General features: G+C 38.2%; 1 protein-coding gene across 18 annotated transcripts in view; it reads left to right on the plus strand.

The window, feature by feature from the left end:
• LOC105474928 (lysine methyltransferase 2C) overlaps positions 1 to 27,647 on the plus strand; it is a 310,251-nt gene that overhangs the window by 112,461 nt on the left and 170,143 nt on the right. For 17 of the 18 annotated variants that reach the window (XM_071094207.1, XM_071094202.1, XM_071094205.1 and 14 more), the window contains exons 5-7: positions 3,059 to 3,259; positions 6,686 to 6,834; positions 8,549 to 8,658. In XM_071094207.1, the coding sequence (XP_070950308.1) occupies positions 3,059 to 3,259; positions 6,686 to 6,834; positions 8,549 to 8,658 (460 nt within the window). Of the gene's footprint in view, positions 1 to 3,058; positions 3,260 to 5,677; positions 5,762 to 6,685; positions 6,835 to 8,548; positions 8,659 to 27,647 lie in introns of those variants that run through there. The other variant, XM_071094216.1, reaches the window with a different exon arrangement.

Here is a 27,647-nt window from a genome sequence, read left to right on the forward strand (position 1 = left end):
TTGAGCCACCGTGCCCGGCCGCCGCAACCAATTTTTAGATCTAATTTTAATCTATTCTCAAAAATGGTCTTTTAATTGTTGGTTTTTGCCTTTTAATTGGTGGTTTTGGTTTACATTATTGTAATGGCTAGTAAGATTTTGTATGCTATTTTAGAAAATGTTTTTCAGTTGCTGTATACATGTGTTTTCTTTCTTTATTATTATTATTTTTTTGAGATGGAGTCTTGCTCTTTCGTCTAGGCTGGAGTGCTGTGACACGATTCTCAGTTCATTGCAACCTCCGCCTCCTGGGTTCAAGCGATTCTCCTGCCTCAGCCTCCTGAGTAGCTTGGATTACGGGCGCCTGCCACCACGCCTGACTAATTTTTATATTTTTGGTAGAGATGGGATTTCACCATGTTGGCCAGGCTGGTCTTGAATTCCTGACCTGTGATCTGCCCAGCTAAGCCTCCCAAAGTGCTGGAATTACAGATGTGAGCCACTCTGCCCGGCCTCTTTTTTTTTTTTTTTTTAATAAATACAGACAAGGTCTCACTATGCTGCCCAGGCTGGTCTCAAAATCCTGGGGTCAAGCAGTCCTCCTGCCTTGACCTCCCAAAGCACTGGGGTTACAGTGTGAGCCACTGTTCCTGGCTGAGTTGCTGTATATATGTTTTTCTTTCTTGGTTGTGTGTGAGCACCTAATGAGGTACATGGAGAGGAGGCTTTGTGTGGGTTAGAATTCCCCTGTCTGTGGTCACAGGTGTTAACATAGTCTCACTGTGTTTCACACTTGGCTTCTAGCAATTTCTTAAAAACTTTTACTGAATTCTTATTACCCTGCTTGTGTGATATTCACTGGCCTCTTCCTGAGAGGTACTTTTGTCTCATTTCTTTATGGAAGTGTCTTTCATCTGATGGTGAGTTGGTTGCCCTGTGATTTCTGCCCTCTGATGGGTTTCAGAATAGTGAATTTGCAGATTCTCTGGTTGGATTATGTTGTGTGGTTGGGCACAATGTTGTCTGGAGCTTTCTACAGCCAGACCAAAAGCTAGAAATTTCCTTTGACCTTGTATTAAAAAAAGTCAACAATAAATTACTCTGAGGTGTTTGACCTCCCTTACTTCATACAACCTTTTCTAATTCTGTAATAATTTAAGTACTTCTCTAAAAGTATTTTCATTTTTGGATCTGTTGTGTGGCAAAATTTCTGATGTCTTCTAAGCCAGAGAGTAATTTTATTATACCTTCACATTTAAGCGATAGTTTTGAATATAAAATTGAAGGCTAAGGTATTTTTCTGCAATAGCTTTAAAATGTTGTTCCATTTTCTAATCAGGGCTGTTACAATCAATGTTGATAAGGCTAATGTCAACCTGATTGTTGCTTCTCATGTGTAGTGTTTCTAGGGGAAGAAGCAAACCAGAAATGGGATATGGTGAAATAAATGTAAGCTTAATAGTCAGTGAAAATTACAAATAAGAGTATAGTAAGATACTGGCAAAGCATATGGTGGTGGTCTCTTTTTGGCAAGAAGAAATTTTCTTTTTCAACTTGACTTGATTTTTTTTTTTTTGAAATTAGATTACATTTAATTTGTGCATATGTGTATGTCTCAGTACCAGCAGACAACATAATTTATCGTGAACTTGAAGTAGGTAATTTATTAGAAAAACAAAAGCTAATTTTGATAAAAGTAATTAGTTGAGAGTCCAATATGAACTAAAGCTAAGTTTTAAAAGATCACCTCAAAAGGCTGTTGGTTAGTTCTGTCACCTGGTAATGCAAGATATGTAAGATCATGGGGTAAATACCGTAGAGGTAACTTTAATGCCCAGAAGAAGGATTTGGGTATAGCAGCAGTAAATATCTTGTGAAGTGTAAATATAATCAAGAGGAAGCAGTCCTTTAATTTCATTCTTTCTAAGATCTCTTAGTAAGTGTATATTCCATTATGTATATTGTTTGTTGTCTCTTAATTTTTTAATGTTTTCACTTTTTTTAAATTAATAGACTTAGAGCAGTTTTAGGTTTACACAAAAATTGAGCTAATTCTCCCAACTCCACCCCCGGCAGTTTCCCTCATGATTAGTATTGCGTGCTGTGTTACAGTTGATAAACCAATATAGATACATTATTTTTAACTACAGTCCATAGTTTACATTAGGGCTCAGTATCTGTCATTATAGTGTCATATAAAATGGTTTCACTGGCCTAAAAAAATCCCCTTTGCTCCTAATCCCTTTCTTCCCTCCTATTCAGCTCTTCTGCTTCCCCAAAAATCTCCTACCACTCAACCCAGGAACTATTTAAGTTTATATTTTTATATCTCCCCGTGTGTATGCATGTGTGTGGTATATATATATCATGCATAATGAACGTTCCATCAAGTGGTTAAATAAAACTGTCACCATATGTTTTACAGAGCTGTCATGCAGTTGGGTGGCTACTAAACTCTACCTTCTTTCCCATTTTTAGCTTGCATTTTTTTTTTTTTTTTTTTTTTACCCCCTGAGACAGTCTTGCTCTGTCACCCAGGCTGGAGTGCAGTGATTCGATCTCAGCTTACTGCAACCTCCGCCTCCCGGATGCAAGTGAGGTGCTTTAGCCATCCGAGTAGCTGGGATTACAGGGGTGTGCCACCACACCCAGCTAATTTTTGTATTTTTAGTAGAGATGGGATTTCACCACATTGGGCAGGCTGGTCTCGATCTTCGGCCTCCCAGAGTGCTGGGATTACAGGCATGAGCCACTGTGCCTGGCCCCCATCTTTAGCTTTCTTACTTGGATTTTTTCCTAGTCAAATATGAAAGAAAATAACTTTTCTAAGTACTGACTAGAATTTTTTGGATTTGATATGTGTACCACTTTTAAAAATGCTATGGAAAAGTAGAATTCCAAATTTATTAAACTTAATTGTTCTTATGGGTAATCACTGAATAGACTGTAGAAAATAGATTGAAAAGCTTAGCTTGCACTTTAGACATAATTTAAAAGCACAAGTATCTGTGGTTGTCACTTAAAGTAGTTGAATAAAGCTACTTTTCTTCTTCTCTGACTTACATTTCATTTTTACTAGTGAACAGCTCTGCGCTTTTTGTTACTGTGGGGAAAAAAGTTCCTTAGGACAAGGAGACTTAAAACAGTTCAGAGTAACGCCTGGATTTATCTTGCCATGGAGAAACCAACCTTCTAACAAGAAGGACATTGATGACAACAGCAATGGAACCTATGAGAAAATGCAAAACTCAGCACCACGAAAACAAAGAGGACAGAGAAAGTAAGCAGTTTTGAATTTAAATTGTTGGAATAGATTAAGACTGCATATAATTTATTTCCATTATAATGTTTATAAATTTTCAAATGGGGTTGTTCTTGTTGAACAGTGTCTCATGTTTTCCACATTTATGGGATACTCTGATTCACCATTAACCCAATTAATCCAACAAACTGTCCTTTTCACAAATTTTTCTTATTATTTAAAAAAAAGTTTATCTTAATTGTATGTGAAATCGGTGTGATCACAAAACTAAACTTTTGGAAGAAAACTTCAAAAAACGTAACACAAGCTGAGAGGGAGGGAGTTCATGGAATTTATAAATGGAAAGAAGATATTAATAAAACAGATCAATGAAGTCCTTCTTTTGTTTCTCTAAATAAGCTTTTAATTGTAAGAATCTAACAATACAATAGCAAATCCAGAATTGGTTTTCATTGCTCATGTCTTTTGTGTCATTCATTCATTGATCCATTTAATTAATTTAATTTATATATATGTTTGTGTGCTTCAGAAAATGTTGCACTGTCCTATACATTCTTCCTTCCCTCTCCCTCCCCTGCCTTCCTTCCCAGAAGATGCTTTTTTCTTTTTTAAGGATTTTTTTTTTTTTGTAATTATATATGTATGTCTGTATTCACGGGCACATTGTAATTACCTGAAGCTCTTGTCTAATATATTTTAAAATATTTTGTATAGTTGTGTTTAAAGACCATATTAATACGGAGACTTGGCTGTGCTGGTTAAGGGAGTAGAAGTTTCTGTAGTTGATGAGAATGTGTAAAAATTAATTTAGCTTGCAAAGCTAACAGTCTCTGCCTCTTGAGGGTGATGATGTAATCACTCAAGTGCTTATCTGGCTTATATTCAAATTTAAGTACTAAATCATTGTTGTGTTGTACTTACTTGATCGGCTCCTTGTTTTGAACTGCTGCCAGTGCCTTGAAGACCTGAAGTAGGAAATGAAACAAAAAAAGAGGGAGGATCTTTTAAAAGAATTTAAGGTGCAACAGTTTAAGGAAGCTTAGAAGTACTATATTTGGAGAGTTGTGATGCTTTGGAGGCTATAGCCTTATCTTTAGTTATCAATAGAGTACACGCATCTTAATAAAACAATCAGAAGGCCAGCAAACTTACTAGTATTAGCAAACTTAACGGACTGAATCAGGCTGTATCTTATATCCTCATGTTCTGCCTTAAATAATGGCAATTATATAAAATCCTGTCTTGAGAAATAGGTTTCATTTCCTTGTTTTAAAAGTGAAATTAATTTTTAGTGAAAAATTCTCATGAGCTCAGATGATAATATAAAAATAGCCTTTGTTAAATGAAAGTCTTTATATATACTTAGTGCTTACCAACTTAATAAGTAATGATAACATGCCAGTTAATGAAGTACACTTAAAAATTTGGCATCATTTAAGGGTAGGCAATTAATTTAGCTTGGTAATTATTTCAGATATTTACAAAATGTATGTTACTAATGAAGTTTAAATAGCGAATTTAAAAAACAGTTTCACAAAGGAGATTTTGAAAATGTCTTTCCTCTCATTTTCACTATCTAAAAAATCAGGATTTTTTTTTTCAAACTCTTTGTTTTATAACTTAGAATTTTGTGGGGTATGCATTTCAGCTGATTCCTCTTGATATCTCTTTCTTCTTTTTTTTTGAGACGGAGTCTTGCTCTGTCACCCAGGCTGGAGTGCAGTGGCCGGATCTCAGCTCACTGCAAGCTCCGCCTCCCGGGTTTACGCCATTCTCCTGCCTCAGCCTCCCGAGTAGCTGGGACTACAGGCGCCCGCCACCTCGCCCGGCTAGTTTTTTGTATTTTTTAGTAGAGATGGGGTTTCACCGTGTTCGCCAGGATGGTCTTGATCTCCTGACCTCGTGATCCGCCCCGATATCTTTTTCTAAGCTGGGCTGCTGTCATCCTTAGTGTTGACACTGATATCTTACTGATATGGTATATACATACAAACCAGTCTCAAAACTTAAAGGTTGAATTTGATTAAGCTGCTGGTTAGGACCTGATTCGTAATAAATTAGTCATTCTCTTGGTTTTTTTTTTACACCCCTTTCCCTCATCAAATACTAGTGCAAAACAGTATGTTAAAACAACACTTAGTGATTATAGATGAACTGTTTTTTTTTTTTCTCCAACTAAAATAACAATGATTTGTAATAGAGAATATATTTGTAGGAATAGAGATTATACTTATAGGAAAGAATTTGTTCTCATTTTACTGTGGGCATTTATTAAAATGAGAATTTAGAGTTAGCATAGCATGCTAAACCTTTTTTTAAAAAGTCTATGCATTTCTAATGCTGAACATAAAAACATTACTGTTATTTTTATATGGTTTGATATTTAAATGTACTTATTGAAATATGTTAATACTTTTTTTCTTTCAATGATTCCAGGTATAAAAATGTTTAGTACCCTGGTCATTGTGCTGATTTTCTCTTAATAGGAATCATGATAAATATCCAGCATACAGAAGTGCAGTGAGTTATGATCTATATTCAATAGTGATTTAATCCAGAATTATGATCAGGTTAAATACTACGGTATTAGGAGAAGATTTAAGTTTTAGTGGTAGTCATCTGATTACACATATTTAATATTAAGTACAATAGCCATTTTTATTTATTTAATGGTCTTAAATAATACCTAAAGTGTTAGAGCTTGAAAGCCTGAAATCTCCCATATGTTGTTTACTTTATTCAATGTTCTTTTTTTAGACTATAGTTTTTGCTGTTATGCTATCTTCCTTATTCTACATACCTTTGGTAGCTATTTTCTTTTTTGCTTTTTACTTTCAATTTGTGATGTACAGTCTTGATTGAGAGTACTTGCAACGTCATGCCACAGACCAGCTGTTGAGATTTGTTGACGGGATCATAAGAAAGCTACAGCTGATACATTCCATTCCTCCTGCCTCTGTTTTCACACTCTGTAGTGGGTTTTCATTTTCCCTGGAAAATATCCTTTCTTTACATAGTTAACTGCCACCTCTGTTGTGGCAGTCCTCAGTCAAGATACAGCAAACTAAACATTTCTGATTTGATCAAGTTTGTTTTGTAAGCATTTAAGTAAAGTGAAAGGAAATGCTCATGTGTTAAATACAATTCCTGACTAGGATATGAGAGTCGGTTTTAAAAACATTATATTATGGAATGGAAAAACAAATCTAATACTTCCCTATGGGTTTGGAGACTCTTTTGCTTAGTTGTTACTTATATAATATGGCAACCCAGTTTAATATTATACCATGGATAATACTAACAGATGAATTCTAAAAGTTGGTTTATGACAGTTAATGCCTGATAAATTAAAATTGATTTGGCAGTACATTGCATTTAAACAGTTAAAAATGAAACAATTTTCTGCTTGTTTTCACTTTCACAGCTATTTTATTTTATTTTCAGAGAACGATCTCCTCAGCAGAATATAGTATCTTGTGTAAGTGTAAGCACCCAGACAGCTTCAGATGATCAGGCTGGTAAACTGTGGGATGAACTCAGTCTGGTTGGGCTTCCAGATGCCATTGATGTCCAAGCCTTATTTGATTCTACAGGTATGGGCATGTTTTCAATAATAACTGCCTCTTAATTCTGGAAGCATTTTAATTTTAATGCATTATTAATGTCCTCAATAATAAATACCTTTCATCTAGAAATAATTAGAATCATACTATAAGAAATAATTATTAAATATGCCTGGTTAGGTAAAATAAATTGTCTAATAAGGTTTATCTAATTTGTTTAAAATCTGTACAGTATCACCACCAGACTGGATGCTTTTTAAAATACTTGTATTCTTGTGTAGATAGCAGTGCCATGGAGATCTGACAATTGAGGAAAAGGAATATTTTAAAGGGGAAAATTTTAAAGTGAGAACTTGGGGAATGTGGCATTCTGAGTCTGTTTTATTTGGGCATGAATGAAAATAGGTCTTAGCCAGGTAGATTATCTTATTATATCAGTATTATAACTCAGCACTCATGATATGGTGCTACTGGAATTTAAAGTGCATCTCATTTTATAGTTGAACTGCAGATTGACTGATAGTGGTTCAAGTGTTATGTGGTGGATAATTTAAAGGCTCAAGCGTTAATAATCATTGATATGTGCTCACTGTGGGATGAGGGAAGTAGAGGTGTATGTGCAGTTTATTTTCTATACATATCCTTTGTATATCACCGTAACAGAGTACTAAATAATATTTTGTTTGTTTTAAAGATACCAGAAACATACCAAATACATATATAATATTTAAATAAAATGACTAAAAACTAATTTTGTTTGTTGAAGAAATAATCACTAATTCAGTGATTCTTCAGATGAGCATCATAATAACCAGACGGCTTGTTAAAACACAGATTGCTGGCAGGGAACGGTGGCTCACAGCTGTAATCCCAGCACTTTGGCAGGCTGAGGAAGGTGGATTGCTTGAACTCAGGAGTTCAAGACCAGCCTGGGCAACATCGTGAAACCCTCTCTCTACAAAAAATGAAAAAATTCGTTGGATCTGGAGGCATGTGCCTGTAGTCCTGGCTATTTGGCAAGGCTGAGGCAGGAGGATTGCTTGAACCCTGGAGGTTGAGGCTGCAGTGAGCTGTGTTCATGCCACTGAACTTCAGCCTGGGTGACAAAGTGAGACCCTGTCTCAAAACCAAAACCAAAAAAAAAAAAAAAAAAAAAAAAAAGAACCAAACACAGATTGCTGGGCCTCACTGCAGGAGTTTTTGATTCAGTAGATTTCAGTTGTGAGCTGCACGTCTTCATTTTTTTTATTTTAATTTTGAGATGGAGTCTTGCTCTGTTGCACAGGCTGGAGTGCAGTGGCGTGATCTCAGCTCACTGCAACCTCTGTCCCCTGGGTTCAAGTGATTCTCGTGCCTCAGCTTCCTGAGTAGCTGGGATTACAGGCATGCGCCACCACGCCCAGCTAATTTGTAGAGACAGGGTTTTGCCATGTTAGCCAGGCTGGTTTCAAGTTCCCCCGGCTCAAGAGATCCACCAGCTTTGGCCTCCCAAAGTGCTGAGATTACAGGAGCGAGCCACTGTGCCCAGACAGATTCTGTATTTCTAAGATGTTCTCAGGTTGATATTGATATTGGCACTCAGTGGTTGGTCCACATTTTTAGGAGGGCCACTTTACTGGTATCACAAATATAGGATGCCATTGTATATTTACATATTAGAGTTGATTTTGAAGTTTTATGTCTTTATTAGCTTTAATATTTTTAATGTTTGCTCATTTGCTCCTTTTTGTTTTTCCCATTTCAGGCACTTGTTGGGCTCATCACCGTTGTGTGGAGTGGTCACTAGGAGTATGCCAGATGGAAGAACCATTGTCAGTGAACGTGGACAAAGCTGTTGTCTCAGGGAGCACAGAAGTAAGTAGCCAAAGCAAATACTTAAATCATAGTTTTATAACATTCACTTTAATCAGAAGTTCACTTGAAAGAATTATTAAATGATTGCTGTAGTGTAAAAGCTCCCAAAATAGGAAATTATTAATTTTTATTAAGAGTAATTTTAGGCTGGGTACGGTGGCTCACACCTGTAATCCTAGCACTTTGGGAGGCTGAGGCGGGTGGATCACTTGAGGTCAGGAGTTCAAGACGAGCCTGGCCAACATGGTAAAACCCCTTCTCTACCAAGAATACAAAAATTAGCTGGGCATGGTAGCAGTCGCCTGTAATCCCAGCTACTTGGGATGCTGAGGCAGGAGAATTGCTTGAACCTGGGAGGGGGAGGTTGCAGGTAGCCAAGATCGCACCATTGCACTCCAGCCTGGGTGACAGAGCGAGATGCTGTTTTAAAAAAAAAAAAAAGTTATTTCATGCAAAAATTAGCTGAGCATGCTGGTGCACATGTGTAGTCCCAGCAACTTGGGGTGCTGAGGTGGGAGGATTGCTTGAGTCCAGTAGATTGAGGTTGCAGTGAGCCATGATTGCACCACTGCACTCCAGCCTGGGTGCTGGAGTGAGACCCTGCCTTAAAAAAAAAAAAATTAATTTGTGTAAGCCATTGGAGTGTAGTATGTTATTCAGTGAACTTGAATCTTTTAAAATAAGTAGTTTACATTTAAATTAGAAATGAAAATTTTAGAAATGAAAAATTTGAACTATGCTTATAATTCATGTGGTTACTTTTTAAGACAAAACTATTTGATAATAATTTAAAATGAGAGAAAATATTTGAAAAGATTTGAAGGTCAGTAGTCCATAATGTGGACTACCTTTGTTTGATGTTTTAAAAAGTGATTAAAGATTTTTTTTAGTCCGGTTGGCAGTTCAGTTTATCTTCATTGCATTGTATCAAATATGTGCATAGTGTTCCATTTTTCAGAGCTTTTCCTGTGATTTTCATGTAATTTTGAAACTATATATATTTTGAAACAAATACAAATTCAATAGCTACCTCCCATTTATAAAGACAGCAAACTCTATGAAGTAATACTGCTTTGCTGTCTACAAATTTCTTTTTCTTTTTTCTTAAAATGTAGAGATGGGGTCTCACCATGTTGCCCAGGCTGGTCTCAAACTCCTGGGCCCAAGGGATCCTCTCTTCTCTCCTTGGCCTCCTAAAGTGTTAGGATTTTAGATGTGAGCCGCTGTGCTTGGCCTTCCCTTTTTTTTTTTTTTTTTTTTTTTTGAGAGGAGTTTTGTTCTATTGCCCAGGCTGGAATACAGTAGCATGATCTCAGCTCACTGCAACCTCTGCTTCCCTGGTTCAAGCGATTCTGCTACCTCAGCCTCCTGAGTGGATGGGATTATAGGCTTGTGCCACCAACCTGGCTAATTTTTGTATATTTAGTAGAAATGGGGTTTCACCACGTTGGCCAGGCTGATCTTGAACTCCTGACCTCAGGTGATCTGCCCACCTCGGCCTCCTGACGTGCTGGGATTACAGGTATAAGCCACTGCGCCCGGCACTTTTGGTTTTTAACAGTTTTTTTGGGAGAAGTGAGACAGCCCTTCCAGTGAAACATTAAAACTGGAAATTTTGACCTTAGAAACTATATGGGCTTTAATAGATAGAACATAGGCAAAGCTTTCAAAAGTGGTTGAGACAAGGACTTAACATTCAAGTAATAGTTCAATCATTAGAACATTAGCTTTCCTCGGATTATCAAAACGACCTGATTTACATAGATGAGTAACCATCACCTCAAGAGTAGTGAAGTCAGAGTGCTTGTTTTGGAAATTTTACATTAAAGTGTATATGTCATCAAATTTTGAACAGTTTAATGCATAATAGTATTTTCCCCAGCCTGAGCATTCTTAGAGGCTGGATTAAGACAATGATATTTCAGTGAAAACCATCTCTTTTATGAATTACTTCACAAAAGTAATTTTTATTTTGGGCTATTTTGTGACAGTGAAAAGTATTACAGGGAAGGTAACAAAGGCTAAATGAGCTTTTTGGTGGTGGATTGGAAATAGAGGAATCAATATAAACTCATAGTATTTGATACTTAGTACAGAAATGTAGGTGTAGGTAGTTGTCTGAGTTTGTGTGTATACATACATTTCCTACCTCTGTTTGCTGGGAAGGTAGTTAAAAGAAAACTTGCCTCACTCCATTTTTGTTCTTCCTGATTAATAATTAAATTGAATTTAGAGATGAAGACTGTATCCTACCACTAGCAGAGGAATTACAAGGCCTTAGGAGACATTGCATCCCTTCTGACTTTGTTTAGGCATTGGTATTTGGTGGGCCTAAGCAAGTTAAATGCAGATTGAGTACTTGGAGTAGGTAGACCGTGTGGGGATTAGAAGGGACCTAGTGGTAACTCTGTCAAACCTTTACTTCTCCGCTAGATTCAATCACTCAAAACTCACAGGAGGGTCAGTTTTGTATTGCCATTTGTACTGTTTTTTGTTTGTTTTGTCCTTCAATTCCCCTCCCCTCCCCTCCCCTCTCCTCTCCTCTCCCCTCCCCTCCCCTCTCCTCTCCCCTCCCCTCTCCTCTCCTCTCCCCTCCCCTCTCCTCTCCCCTCCCACCCTCCCTCCCTTCCTCTCTCCCTCCCTCCCTCTCTCCCTCTTCTTTCCTTCCCCTTCCTCCCTTCCTCCCTTCCTCCCTTCCTCCCTTCCTCCCTTCCTCCCTTCCTCCCTTCCTCCCTTCCTCTCCTCTCCTCTCCTCTCCTCTCCTCTCCTCTCCTCTCCTCTCCTCTCCTCTCCTCTCCTCTTTCCTCTCCTCTCCTCTCCTCTCCTTTTCCTCCCTCCCTCCCTCCCTCCCTCCCTCCCTCCCTCTTCTTTCCTTCCTTCCTTCCTCTTCTTTCCGCCCTTATTTCCAGGGTCTCACCCTGTCGTCCAGGCTGGAGAGCAGTGGCGTGATCACAGCTCATTGGCAACCTTGGCCTCCCAGGCTCAAACGATCCTTCCCCCAGCCTCCCGAATAGCTGGGACCACAGGCATGCGCCGCCTTGCCTAGCTAGTTTTTAAATTTTTTGCAGAGACTAGGTTCTGCTGTGTTGTCCAGGCTAGTCTCGATCTCCTGAGCTCAAGCAATCCTCCCACCTTATCCTCCGGAAGTGCTGGGATTGCAGGCGTGTGCCACCACGCCTGGCTTTTGTTCATTGTTCCTCGTTATCAAATAGGCACAAGATGGACCCATTAGTTAGAACTTTGTCTCAAGAAAGGAAGACTTGTCTCACTGGCAAAAATTCAAACATAAAACAACACATTTGTTGACAAGGCTGTGGGGAAACGTACTCTCATTCTTTGCTGCTGCGGATGCAAATTGGTACACGTCTTTTGGAGGGAAATTTGGTGATACCTAACAAACTATGTATGCATTTACCTCTCAATTATTCTAGGAATCTATCCTGAATATGCCTCTAACAATACAAATTATGTATTATTAAATGTTATTAATTATAGTATTATTTAAATTGTGAAATACTGGAAACAAACTAAATGCCCACACAGAGGAGAATGGTTGAATAAGCTGTTACATCCATACATCCATATAATGGAGTGCCATGCAGATAAATCAGAAACTAGAGATTGGTTACCTATAGGGAGTGGGAGGGAGAAGAAGGGAATGGAAATCTGTGTAGCATGGATGAAATGTGAGTGGCACTTCTCAGAATATATTTGTTAGTATAACTCTAATTCTTAGAACCATAGGATTATTTTACATGCTTCTATGCAGTTGCCACGAACTAGGATGTGGGGGACCAAATAAGCAATTACCACCAACCCAGATGCAGGAGAACCCAAAAAGGAATAGTAAAATTCACATAGAATTGGATAGGGAAGGAAAGAACTCACCTAAGTAACTGTAGAAAATGGTGTCTTGAGACAAAAAGAAGTATATAGTCATGGTCATGCTGTAGTGTTGAAATGAGATCAGAAGTATGAATATAAACTCATGGTTTTTAATATTTACACAGACATACAGAAATATAGATGTGTGCATATGTATGAGTTAATTTGAATATGTATATTTCCTGCTTCTATCCCCTGAGAGGGCATAGAAATGGCACACCACAGTAGCATTGAGAATGCCTAGTGCTTAGATCTTGGTCTCTAACTATTGTTCTTCAATGAAAGGAACCAGGGCTCGTTGAGAAGTAGTTCCTTACAGGACTGATGCAGAGAAAATATAAGGTAAGCCTAGATCATCTTGTGGTGCCAGAAAGTAACAAAGTGCTTAAAAAGATGGAAACCTGTTCAAAGCACGGCAGCCAACCTGAAGGAGCTCCTAAGAACTGGACCAATTTTAGCAACCACAAAAATAATGATAATATTGCATTTTCATCCATAGAATAAGTACACGAGTCCATACTGATGTAAATAAATATAGATTGTCCAGTCACGTCACTGCTGTACTTAACACTCTTTTTCAGTGACTTCCCAATTTATTCTGAGGAAAAAAAAAACAGATTCTTTACTAACCTGTAAGGCTCTACATGATCTTCACCACGCCTCACATGTACTTCTCAGACATCTTTCACTATAACTGTTCATTTACTTCCTTAAGCCACACTGACCTCGTTGGTCTTACTCAAGTACGCAGACGCAGGTCCACCTCAGGGCCTTTCATAATGCATGAGTTGTTCCTTCATATCCTTTATGTATTTATTCAAGCGTGACTTTACAGTGAGGCCTTTGCTAGGCTTCCTGTCAAAGATTCCAAATGCCTTCTCTTCCCGTAATACCTGCTTTTTTGTTTTCTTTTTCGTACTTATCACCTCTGACAGAGTGTATATTCACTTAATAATCTTACTTATTGTTCATCTCCCTCTTGCTAGTATAGTAGTGCCATTTGGATAGGGTTTTTTTCTGTTTTGGTTATTCCTCAGTAAATATTTGTAGACTAATTGATAGCACTGAAGATCATTCATGGAATCATTCATAGGCAGCAAATAAGTTTGAAGTACCCAAAAGTGTTACTGGAGGTTATCAATGTGGCTAATTACATGAAAGTTTATATACTTAATCTCTAAATAGAGCAAATCTTTACAGTTCTACAGAAATGATTGGGAAGGAGGAGCCAAGGAAAATTTCTGCTATCACAAAAGTTTCCCTAGGGGCGATATAGCTATTGAACTTAGAAGACATTTATATTTTGCCAAAAGGTAGATGTTCTAAATTTGCTGACCTTGGCTAGGTGCGGTGGCTCCCACCTATAATTCCCACCTCCCATGTTGGCAGGCCAAGATGGGAGGATTTCTTGAGCCCAGGAGTTTGAGACCAGCCTGGGCAACATAGTGAGATTTCGTCTCTATTAAAATAAAAAATAAAAAATTAAATTTGCTGATCTTTCTTATGTTGACATGTAGCTGAGTATATTCTGATACCTAGCTCTATTTTCAAAGAAAACAAACACTTAACCTGCCCCTTCAAGATAAAGTTGACATTTCAACATTGAGAATGCAGTGACTTTTCAAAGAAACATGTCCTGGGGGGTTGAACATTTCGAAAACAGATGTTTTGAACTATTTATGTTGATATTTTATTGTCAGAAATAGTGAAGGTTGTAAAAACAAAACAAAAAACTCATGTTTGTCATCTTAAAAAGCTTGAACATGGAATTTTCTGATTTGTTTAAAATATTCTAAAGAGCTCTGGTTTGTTTTAAGCCCACTTATTAAAAATTCAGTATTTTTATTAGGGTGAAATTTTATTTGCTTCAATTTTGATAATTTTGGTTGAGATTCAAAAATGATTGTGGAAATCATGTACTACTTCTAATTAGATTATTTTACTTTTGGGGAGAACCTGTTTTTTAAAACCTATGAGAGCCATGGAAACTAGATATTAAAATAAACCCAAGTTAGAATTAGGCTTTTTAATATAAGAAAATGGAAAGGAATGAGATACTATAAAGCTCAGATGAGGGGTTGCAGTACTTCGTAAATTTTTTGGTTGTGCACATCTTTTAGTAAGAAATGTTTGAGTATGCAGCTTTATTATACATTCTCAGTGGAATATGTATGTCTTCTGTTTTTTTTGGGAGACATGGTCTCCCTCTGTCTCCTAGGCTGGAGTGCAGTGGTGCAGTATCAGTTCACTGCAGCCTCTGCCTCCTGGGCCCAAGTGATCCTCCCACCACTCAGCCTCCCAAGTAGCTGAGATCATAGGCATGCACCACCACGCCTGGCTAATTTTTGTGTTTTTAGTAAAGACAGCGTTTTGCCATGTTGGCCAGGCTGGTCTTGAACTCCTGGCCTGAAGTGATCTGCCTGCCTTGGCCTCCCCAAGTGCTGGGATTATAGGCATGAGCCACCATACGCAGCCATGCGTATCTCCTTTATGTAACTTAACAACATTGGCAACGTTTGTTTGTGTGAGTTTTTTCTTCCGTCTCCATTTGTGTATGTGAGTCTTTTTCTATGGATTTTTCCCACCATGGCTGTAAGCACCATGAGCATGAGGAAAATAGCTGTTTTGCTTTATAATATTTTCTCTGGTGCCTAGCAAAGTACCTGGAACACAAGAGAGTCACTAATGGGATAAATACATGCATTAATGGGTTTTGTCAATGAAGGGCAAAATTTAGTGCATTAGCTTGAATGAGGAGGTAGGTCCTACTGGCCTCTATTGGGTAGACGTCAGGGCTGCCACTAAACATTCTACAATATACAGGACGGCCTCCTGCACCAAAAACTACACAGCTTAAAATGTCGATAGTGCTGAGGTTGAAAAATCCTGGTTTAACGATATTATTCCTGTGATAATATATTTAAAATAATTTCCTCAGTTGTTACATGGCATTTTTATCATGCAGTTTCGTTTTTTTCTGAAATATACCTCAGATTGTTTTTAGTTTTTCCAGGGGAAATTTTATTCCTCTTTTACTAGAGAAAAGAATATGGCAAACAGTGAATCTGTGTTTCAGGAAGGCTAACGGTGTTTTTCTTTTAATTTCCCTTTTGAAGCTCTCGGGGTGCTACCAACATCTTGGAAATATGGATAATTTGAGTATTACTGAGGGAATAGTTTCATTCTACATGCTACAAATGTTTAATCATTTTATTTATCTAAAGCTCATTTCTTGGCCAGGCGCAGTGGCTCATGCCTGTAATCCCAGCACTTTGGGAGGCTGAGGCGGGTGGATCACCTGAGGTCAGGAGTTCGACAGCAGCCTAGCCAACATGGCAAAACCCTGTCTCTACTAAAAAAATATAAAAATTAACCAGATGTGGTGGTACACACCTGTAATCCCAGCTACTTGGGAGGCTGAGGCAGGAGAATTGCTTGAACCCAGGAGGTGGCACTGCACTCCATCCTGGGCAACAAAGCAGGACTCCTTCTCTAAATCAATCAATCCATCCATCAATCAATCTCCTTTCTCTTGTATTCCCAGTACTGCCCCCCAAAAGGAAGTAGTCCATAAACCCCCAACATACATTTCTGTTTTCTTAACTAGTTCTGAATAAAATGTTCAGTGTTGGCTGGGCACGTGGCTCATGCCTGTAATCCTAGCACTTTGGGAGGCTGAGGCGAGCGGATCACTTGAGGTCAGGAGTTTGAAACCAGCCTGGCCGATGTGGTGAAACCCTATCTCTACTAAAAATACAAAAACTAGCTTGCTGTGTTGGCATGCACCTGCAATCCCAGCTACTCGAGAGGCTGAGGCAGGAGAATCTCTTGAATCCTGGAGGCAGAGGTTGCAGTGAGCTGAGATCATTATATTGCACTCCGGCCTAAGACTCTGTCTCCAAAAAAAAAAAAAAAAGTTTTACTCTTAAAATAAGACATATAAAAAGTACTTCTGTTGTCTCCCCTCTTAGAATTGGTAATCTCTTCCTTCTCCACACTCATCCCCTGCTGTAATTCTGTATTAAAATTTCATTGTATTTTGTGCCAGATGTCTTTGTGTAAAACCAACTTAGTTCTGTGAGAAGAGTTGTATGTTTTTAATATTTTTGTTCTTTTTGTAGACTGCAGAAACAAAAATAGCTTTCCTATAGTAAGGTGGCAATTTACATTAAGAATGTAGATAAGCAAATTTAAACTTTTAAATGTAATTTGTCTAAAAAAATGGAAGAACAGTATATAGTAAAAGTCTCTCCTCCAACCAATGGAAAGCACTTTTATGTAAGATCTTTTAAGTGACTGACTTGGATCTTTACGTAAGGTAATTTGCTATATCTATTTTATAAATAGTGTTATTTAATACTGTTTTATTTTCTGTAGAATCCTAGTGTTTTTCCATGTAAATTAAAAAAATTCTTAAAGTATGTATCCCTTATTTTCCCCTATAGTTGTTTGTTTTTACTTCTGTTTTTAAGAGATAGCATCTCAGTTGTCTAAGCTGAGTGCAGTAATATGATCATGGCTTACTGCAACCTCGACTTCTTAGGCTCAAGCAGTCCTCCTGCCTCAGCCTCTGGAGTAGCTGGGACCACAAATGCATGCCACCACACCTGGCTAACTTTTCTTTTCTTTTTTATGTTTTTGAGACAGAGTCTCACACTGTCACCAGGCTGGAATGCAGTGGCGTGATCTTGGCTAACTGCAACCTCTGCCTCCTGGGTTCAAGTGATTCCGCTGCCTCAGCCTTCCAAGTAGCTGGGATTACAGGTGCCCGCCACCATGTTCAGCTAATTTTTTGTATTTTTTTAGTAGAGATGGGGTTTCAACATGTTGTCCAGGCTGGTCTCGAACTCCTGACCTTGTGATTTGCCCACTTTGGTCTCCCAAAGTGGTGGGATTACAGGCGTGAGCCACCACACTTGGCCAACTTTTCTTTCTTTCTTTTTTTTTTTTTTTAAAAAGAGACAGGGTCTTGCTCTGTTGTCCAGGTTGCTCTCAATTCCTGGGCCTAAGCAATTCTCCCACCTGGGCCTGCCAAAGTGCTAGTATTATAGGCGCGAGCCACTGCGCCTAGCTCTTTATAGGTTTTTTCTTTGTTTTGAGATGGAGTTTCGCTCCGTCACCAGGCTGGAGTGCAGTGGCACGATATCGGCTCACTGCTACCTCCACCTCCCTGGTTCAAGTGACTCTCCTGCCTCAGACTCCTGGAAGTAGCTGGGACTACAGGCGTGTGCCACCACACCCAGCTAATTTTTGTAATTTTAGTAGAGATGGGGTTTCACCATGTTGGCCATGATGGTCTCAATCTCTTGACCTCATGATCCACCCACCTCGGCCTCCCAAAGTGCTGGCATTACAAGCGTGAGCCACTGTGCCCGGCCAGACCTTTATAGTTTAAGAGGAAGGATAAACCTTAAGAGATCACAACCCTATATTTGTGTCAGGGGTCCACAAGACTGCCTCCATGTTTGGAGATTTGCTAGAAGGACTCATGGGATCAGCTTAGAGTTGTAATGGCTAAAATTTATTACTGTAACATAGTATGGATATATAGTAGAAAGATCTCAATGGAAAAAAACACTGACAGAGTCTGGAAAAATTCATATACAGGCTTCCTTATGTGCTGTGCCTTCCATAAGGATCACACAGATTACCTTCTTTCCCCTTAATGAAAATACAGCAACATATGTGACTGCCGAAGAAACTCACAGTTTTTATCTAGTCTGGTCATGTAGGTATACTCTCTGCCTAGCATGTGTGAAATTTTCAGTCTCATAAAAAGAATAGGATAAGCCACATTATTTCCATAGTCTAGGTACAGTAAACCATGATTATCAAATAGGGAACCCTCCTGAAAATCAAGTTCTCAGAAGCCAGCCTAGGACCAACTGTGCAAACACACAGACCCTCCTTCACAGGATAATATAATAGTCTCAGATCTGCTTTGTTAATTTTTGTTTGCATAGAGTTTTATAATATAATTGGAAGGTGTCTCAAATGCTACATATTTCTGTCTAATGGACTATAGTATGAGTGTTGTATAGTATATAACATTAAATTATTCTCCATTATAGGCAGGCTGTGGTAAGTGTTCTAATGTTTATACAAAAGAACTTTGTAGCTTTGAGCAGAGTGCAAAGAGAGTGTTAACGATACTTTTGACTGCAAGTAGTGGAAAAATTTTGTGTTTAACTCTGAAATAGGCTTTGCTTGATATTAATATTTCCATTCTAGCTTTCTCTTGACTAGTGTAAGCATGACGTATATTATTCCATCCTTTTATTTTAACCTGTTTGCATCTTTGTATTTAACTTGTGTTTCTTGAAGGCAATAGTTTTACTTATCTGATAAAAACATATAAGAGACAATCACATTAAATGTACATGGTCTAAAAATCTCTCCTTTTTAATTGGGGGTATTTAGACCATGTACGTTTAATATGACTGTCTTCTTATATGTTTTCTATTTGTCTACATCTGTTCCTTGCATCATTTTCCTTGCATCCCCCACCTGCCAAGATGGGGTCTTGCTTTGTCACCCAAGCTGGAGTGCAGTGGTGTCATCATACCTTACTGCAGCTTTGACCTCCTAGGCTCAAGTGATCTACCTCAGCCTCCCAGCAGCAGGGACCACAGTTGTGCACCACCACACCCAGCTACTTTATTTTTTTATATATGGGGCCTCACTGTGTTGCCCAGACTGGTCTCAAACTCCTGAGCTCAAGTGAGTCTCCTGCCTTGACCTCCCAAAGTGCTGGGATTACAGGTGTGAGCCGTTGCACTTGGCCTTCTTGCATTCTTTTACTTTTTTTTTTTTTTTTTTGAGATGGAGTCTTGCTCTGTTGCCAGGCTGGAGTGCAGTGGCGCTATCTCGGCTCGCTGCAATCTCTGCCTCCTGGATTCAAGCGATTCTCCTGCTTCAGTCTCTGGAGTAGCTGGGATTACAGGTGCACCCCACCACACCCAGCTAATTTTTGTATTTTTAGTAGAGGTGGGGTTTCACCATGTTGGCCAGGGTGGTCTTGATCTCCTGATCTCGTGATCTGCTTACCTCAGCCTCCCAGAGTGCTGGGATTACAAGCGTGAACCACCACGCCCAGCCTCCATTATTTATCATGAGTCCAGTTTGCCTCTTTTTATTACTTTCACCTATTTTTTAAAATTATTTTTGTGGTTGCTTTAAGATTTGTAGTGTACATTTCCAGAGGTCTACCTTCAGGTAATATTGTACACTTCATCAATAATAAAACCATTCCTTCATTTACTTTCTTTTCCTCCCTCCTGCACTTTGTGCTATTGCTGCCATGCATTTGACTTTTACATATGTTATAAACTCTAATTTTTTGCTGTTTATTAAATATATATCTGTTAGAGATTTAAATAATAAAAAATTTAAAAGATGTTTGCTCATATAGTTACCACTTTGGTGCTCTTTATTCTTTGTATTGATCCAGATTTTCATCTGACATCATTTTCTTTCTGGAGAATATCCTTTAAGATTTCTTGCAGTGAAGGTCTCCTGTTGATGAATTATTTCATTATTTATGTTTCAGATGTGCCTTTATTTCATCTGCATTTTTGAAAGATATTTTTGCCAGGCATAGAATTCTAGTTGGCTTTTTTTCTTCTGGAACTTGAGAGATATGCTGCTGTCTTCTCACTTGCATTGTTTCTCATAAGAAATCTGATGTTGTTCTTATCTTTGTTCTTCTATAGGTAACATGTCTTTTTGTATGGCTGCTATTAATAATGTTTCCCTGATTTTGAACAGTTTGATTATGTTATCCCTTGGTCTAATTTTCTTCATGTTTCTTGTGCTTGGGGTTTGCTGAGTTTCTTGGATCTGTGAGTTAATAGTTCTTGTTATGGCCAGAAAGTTTTCAGCAGTTATTTCTTCAAGTATTTTTTTCTCTTCCTCTTTTCTCTCCTTTGGGGACTCCAGTTACCTGTATATTAGGCCATTTGAAGCTGCCTGACTGCTCACTGATGCTTTTTAAAAATCATTTTTAAAGATTTTTTTTTCTTTTTGTACTTTAGCTGGTGTCTGTTCTTATATCTTCAAGTTTGCTAATCTTCTGCAATTTCTAATCTGCATTAGTTCATCCAATGTAATTTTCATCTCAAATGTTTTTGTCTTTGAAAGTTTGATTTTGGCTTTTCTTGTTTATCTCCCATGTCTCTATTTAACTTTTTGATTATATGGGTTACACGTATAAAAACAGTTTTAATGTCCTCCTCTGCTAATTTTAACATCTCTGTAAGTTCTGGGTCAGTTTTGATTAGTTTCAGTTTGCATCATGATTGTCTGCTTCTTTTTATGCCTGATAATCTTTATTTAGTTGTAAAATTTACCTTGGGTTCTGGTTGTTTTCTTTATTCTATAAATCTTCTTGAGCTTTGTTTTGAGATGTAGTTGAGTTACTTATAAACAGTTTCATTCTTTTCAGTTTTGTTTTTATGATATATTAGGCAGATATGAAGGAGTGCTTAATCCAGGACTAATTATTCCTCACTACTGAGGCAAAACTTTCCTATGGACTCTGTTGAATGTTCCATGAATTAATAGTTTTCCCAGTTTGGCTAGTGGGAACAGACAATATTCTTGGCTTTGTATGAATATCAGGCCCTGTTCCCTCCCATTCTTTCTGATGGTTCTTTTTCTGGTCTCTGATAGTTTCCTCATATGTGTATGCTGATCAGTTCTCTGGTGAATGCTTGAGAGGGGACCTCCATAGACCTCTGGGATTCTTTTCTATGCAACTCTCTCCTCCCAGTGTTCTGTGCAGTTATTCCTTGCTGCTTTTTTCTCTACTGGCTCTTAACTTTCTCTCTCCAGCTCAGGAGTTAGCTGAGATTTGCCTCACTTGCCACTCTCTATGCCATGGCCTGGAAACTCTCTCATGGTTGTGTGCTGGGGCATATGTAGAGCTCACCTCTTTTGTTTCTCATTTCTCAAAGCTCCACAGTCCTTTGTTGTCTGATGTTCACATATCATATATATGTTCACATATATTCCCATGTCTCTCATATATGTGTGTGTGTATATATATATTTTTTAATTTTAGTGGAGATGGGATTTCACCATGTTTGCCAGAGCTGGTCTCAAACTCCTGACCTCAAGTGATCCACCTGTCTTAGCCTCTCAAAGTGCTGGGATTACAGATGTGAGCCACCATGCCCTGCCATGTCTTTGTTTTTTATGGTTGTTTCAGGAGGAGCATAAATCCAGTAATCCGGTCTCTGTGACTCCATCTTGGCCAGAATTAGAAGTATTATGCAAGTAACTAAGAAGTTCGTTATTTCACAATAGAAAATTAGGAGTTAGGGTAATGGGTAGTTCAGTAACTTCACGATAACTTAATAGTTCTTATAGCTTTATACTAAGTCTCTATATTTGGTAGTGTAAGTATTATTTCCACCTCTTCCTATGGCAGAGATACTTGGTTTAGATTAGCCTTTCCACTGAAAATAATTTAGAAAAGCTGTATAAAATATTGTTTCAAATAAATAAGAAATCTGAAAACTAGAAGAGTGGTGAGGACTTGAGGGAGTGAGAACTTAGAGGGTAAGGTTGTACAGAAGTTGGCCTGTCTTTAAATTTTCTTTTCCCCTTGAGTTAATTGCTTAGTTCATAAAAATCCAGCTGAGAGGTTGAAAAGCTGAGAAACTTCTGGCAGTCTGCATAGCTGAGAAGACAAAAAGGGAATTTAGGGGCCGTTAAATATTATAGAAGTTTATTTAGGACCCTGAAGGCTACAGAAGGGTGGATGGAGGTGTCAGCAAATGACAGCCTGTAGGTCACATTCAGTCCTCCAGCTATGGGACATGAGCTAAAAATGTTTTTTACCTTTTAAAATGTCTGAAAAAAATTTAAAAGGGAATAATAATTTCATGACATAGGAAATCATATGACATTCAAATATTAGTGTTTAAAACTAAAATTTTATGGGAACAAAACCACACCCATTTATTTGGGCATTATATATGACTTCTTTTGCACTGCAGTGTCAAAGTTGGTTGCTACAGAGAGCACATATATTTCAAATTGCTGCTCTGCGTGCTACAAATCACAATGACATAGTTACAGTTTGTTAGTATCTGTATGTGTGTGCGTGCCACGCATATTGCCCTGGCATCTTATTTATTTCTCTCATTACCAGTGCATACCTACCTATCATGTTAAAACAAGAAAAGGAGAAAAGTAGACTTGATATGTAACACTTTTGAGGCATAGTGGAATGTATACTGTTATCAACAAATTAGATAGCAAAGCATTCTATTTATTATGCCAGAAGACTATGGCTGTGCTAAAAGAATACAATATATATCAACATTACCAGACTGGGCACTTCTCACATTATTCCCAACCAACAGGAATAAAACTAAAAGGTCAGAAAAAAAACAGTAAATTAAAGCAAAATTTTATCACAGCAGAATTTTTTCTCAAAAACAAAAAATGGAAATTAGGCTATAATTAAAGTAAGTTTTTCAATGGCTTATTTGTTAGCCAAGCAAGGAAAACTATTACCAACAGTAGTTAATTAAATTATGTTTTATTATGGTAACCAAAGATATGTTCATAGGAAATAAACTTTAAAAAAGACTATTAGCCTTTCAGCGAGAGTAACTGCTCTATAAGTTAAGGACGTTGGGAGTAATATCAAGTCATTTTGGAAAGGAGGGTGAATGATTTTTCATGGTTTTCTTAGGCTTTTGATGGATGAATAGGTGTTAGCAGTACTATTCAGTTGTTACATATTCCAGAAGTCACTGAGTTTGAAATGATTGAAGAATTAGTATTTATGCATAGTCTATGTGAAACAACTACAAGAGAAAATATTTTCAGAAAAGTTGAGCAAACACTAATTTAGTGCAACCTGAAGTGGAATCTGCTAAGATGTGTTACAGTTGATAATGGCAAAAATAACTGTGGAGCAGAAAGACTTTAGTTGGACAAATTTATAAAGCTTGTTAAATGTCAGGTGTTTAAAGCCTGATTATTTATTGTATTATTTATTAGCAGGTACTTTGCAGAAAATATTTAAATCTGTCATGTTTTAGTGAGCTATTATATAATAGTGTCAGCGGTGATTTTGACTTGCGTTTATGGACTTCATCAAATCCTATGAATTTTTGTTATATATAGAGGCAGAATATACTGAATTACCTTTCTACATAGCAGTTTAATGACTTGGCAGTGGTAAAGTTTTATTGCAGTTTTTTTTGCATTGAGGAATGAGATTGAAATTTTTCTGAATAAGATTACCCTCAACTATTAAGTCAAATACTTAATAGCTTTGAAAGTTGACTTTTCCTATAGATTTCATAATATTTTGTAACAAATTCAACCTAAAATTACAAGGCAGAACAGTGATTATAAGTCTTAAACTGTGGTAAGGTCACTTCTACAACTATTGTTTCGATCACAAGTGATGTCAGGTTACTTTACACAGTTTATATGCTGTCAGAAGTTAAAATAAAAATCACCATCTCTATTCCCATATAAATTTGCTACAGAGTTATTTTCCAAGCTCAGACTGCAGTTCCTGTAGCAGGTTTTGGACCTCAAGAGAAGTATAAAAGAATTTCCGCCGGGCACGGTGGCTCATGCCTGTAATCCCGGCACTTTGGGAGGCCGAGGTGGGCGGATCACGAGGTCAGGAGATCGAGACCATCCTGGCTAACATGGTGAAACCCCGTCTCTACTAAAAATACAAAAAGTTAGCCGGGCGTGGTGGTGCACCCCTGTAGTCCCAGCCACTTGGAGGCTGAGGCAGGAGAATGGCGTGAACCTGGGAGGCGGAGCTTGTAGTGAGCCGAGATCACGCCACTGCACTCCAGCCTGGGTGACAAAGTGAGACTCCGTCTCAAAAAAAAAAAAAAAAAAAAAAAAAAAAAAAAAAAAAGAATTTCCATATTTCAAAATACATTTAACTCTCTGAATCAGGAGCTTCAATCTGTCCTTTAATTGGAAGTGATTATTCTGCAATATAATGACATGCTAAAAGACAAAGGTGAAGAGAAGACTCTAATAAAATTTTATAATTAACTTTCAAAGATGAATATGCTCAATTAAAATTACATGCTTGTGGATTTCTATCAGACCTCTATGTTAAAAAGATTTTTCAAATGTGGATATAGGAAATCTCATTGTAGGTTGGGCATGGTGGCTCACACCTGTGATCCTAACACTTTGGGAGGCTGAGGCAGGTCGCTCACTTGAGGCCAGAAGTTTGAGACCAGCCTGGCCGACATGGCAAAACCCTGTCTCTACTAAAAAATACAAAAATTAGCCAGGTATAGTGGCTCATGCCTGTGATCCCAGCTACTCTGGAGTGTGAGACAAGAGAATAGCTTGAATCTGGGAGGCAGAAGTTGCAGTGAGCTGAGATCACACCCCTGCACTCCAGCCTGGATCACACCGCAAGACTGTCTCAAGAAAAAGAAAATCTCATTGTAGATCAGAATGTACAAATGAACACTTATATCAATTTCAATGATAAGGAAAATAGCTTTGAATCCTAATTAAATGAAATGTTATTTCCCCTTCCAAATTCTATTATTTTCATTAGTAGACCTATATTACAAACAATTGTATTCAATCGTTATATTCTGAATAATTATCAGTAAGTTTGTGGAAATTTATTTGCTCTCATCAGATATATACAGATACGCTCTCAAGATATCCCCGGTTTTGCCCCTTGTTACACAAAACCGACAGTATTTGCTATCTGGCTTTTTGGAAAAAGTTTGCTGATCCCTAGGCCTGCACCTTGGAAACGCGGGAAGGTGGTGGAAAAAAATCTGCTTTTACAAAGACTCAACTTTGAATAATCATGAGCTTCAAAGCAGCTCATATGCATATTAAATTAATGTGATCTTTTCTAGCCCAAGGACCCATGTGGAGGAAAAAAAAAATCTCTGGTAACTGGCATCATCTAGTGTTTCAAAATATCTCTACAGGTATTTCAAAAACAAAATTTAGCAATAAGTCAGAAATTATCAAGCATACTAGAAGATAAGATCAAGTCATGAAAATCAAGAGAAAGAACAAATGGTAGGAAAATGTCTTTCAATTCCTTTTGACCCTTCGTATTTCCACCTAAACTCATAAGCTTTTAAAAAGATAACATAGGAGAATATTTTTGTAAAAGAATTCTTGAGATACAGCACTGAATGTAAAGGAGAATATTGGAGCATTCAACTACATTCAAGAAATAACTTCTGTTTATTAAAACATACTGTAAGAATGAAAGCACAAGCCTTAGAAAGGAAGATAATGGTAACACATAATGGCCAAAAAGAGGAATTGGTTCTAGAATAAGCAACTACAAATGGATAAGAAAAAGACAACTTGGCCTGCTGCAGTGGCTCACGCCTGTAATCCTGGCAGTTTGGGAGGCTGAGACTGGTGGATCACGAGGTCAGGAGATCAAGACCATCCTGGCTAACACGGTGAAACCCCGTCTCTACTAAAAATACAAAAAATTTAGCCAGGTGTGGTGGTGGGCGCCTGTAGTCCCAGCTACACTGGAGACTGAGGCAGGAGAATGGTGAGAATCTGGGAGGCAGAGCTTGCAGTGAGCTGAGATCACGCCACTACACTCCAGCCTGGGCGACAGAGTGAGACTCCGGTGCAAAAAATAAAAAGAGACAACTGTATAGAGAAATAAGCAGAGCACCCAACGAGGCAATTTATAGAACAGACAATCCAAATGTCCAGTAAACGCATGACAAAGTACACAATCTCATTAGTAATCATGAATTGCAAATTTGAAACTGCAGTGAGATAGTATTGGATACCTATCAGATAAGCACAAATTGAGTCTAAATGTAGTCCATGTTGGCCTGGATTTGGATAAGTGTTAACTCTTTTACTCAACTGATGAGAGAGTGAAAATGTGAACAAACACTTGGGAAAACAGTTCCATTCCTATTTATATGCCTTAATAACCCAGTGTTCTCAAACTTTTTGGTCTCAGGACACCTGTATACTCCTCTTATTTTGAAATATTAATGTCTGACTTAATATAAGACAGCTGAAATATCTCATCTGTTTCTGCGTTCAGTATGTTTTGATATGTTGGTTTGGGTAACATACATGAAGACAAACTAGCCTCAGAAAGATACACGCTAGGAAAAAGGAAAGGTATGTTGATAACCATTTCAGAATAATGAATATTCCTGTTTGATACTACACCAAAGCTTGAGAAATGGTAGTTTCTCAAGTTTTTCAAGTGGTTTGGTGCAATCTGAAGACTGCAGTCCCATCAATGAACTTTATATCTTTATGCTTTAAAATTTATGGGCCGGGCATGGTGGCTCACCCCTGTAATCCCAGCACTTTGGTAGGCTGAAACGGGTGGATCATGAGGCCAGGAGTTCAAGACTAGCCTGGCCAAGATGGTGAAACCCCGTCTCTACTAAAAACACAAAAATTAGCCAGCCATGGTAGCAGGCGCCGGCAGTCCCACCTGTGGGGGAGGCTGAGGCAAAGAATCGCTCGAACCCGGGAGGTGGAGGTTGCAGTGAGCCAAGATCATACCACTGCACTCCAGCCTGGGTGATAGAGTGAGACTCCATCTCAGACAAAAAAAAAAAATGTGTGTGTGTGTGTGTGTGTGTGTGTGTATAAAATTTATTAGACTACCTTGCAATTTCAGGGGTTCTTTTACCCATATATGATTTTATAACATTACTAAGTGGTCTTTGGAAAATCTTGGTTCACTGAGTAATCCAGATATTCCAACTGTTGATACAGTTTTGTTTTGGTTTGTTTGTTTGTTTGTTTTGTTTTGTTTGTTTGAGATAGGCCCTTACTCTGTTGCCCAGGCTGGAATGCAGTGGTGCGATCTTAGCTCACTTCCGCCTCCTGGGTTCAAGTGATGCTTATGCCTCAGCCTCCAGAGTAGCTGGGGCTACAGGCATGCACCGCCAGGCCCAGCTAATTTTTGTACTTTTGGTAGAGATGGGATTTCACTATGTTGGCTAGGCTAGTCTTGAACTCCTGGCCTCCAGTGATCCCAAAGTGCTGGGATTACAAGTGTGGGCCACCTTGCCTATCCCTACACATTTTAAATAAATAACAAAATTCACATTTGTTATAAT

Source organism: Macaca nemestrina, chromosome 4 (genome assembly GCF_043159975.1).
Source record: "Macaca nemestrina isolate mMacNem1 chromosome 4, mMacNem.hap1, whole genome shotgun sequence".
In the NCBI taxonomy this organism is placed as follows: domain Eukaryota; kingdom Metazoa; phylum Chordata; class Mammalia; order Primates; family Cercopithecidae; genus Macaca; species Macaca nemestrina.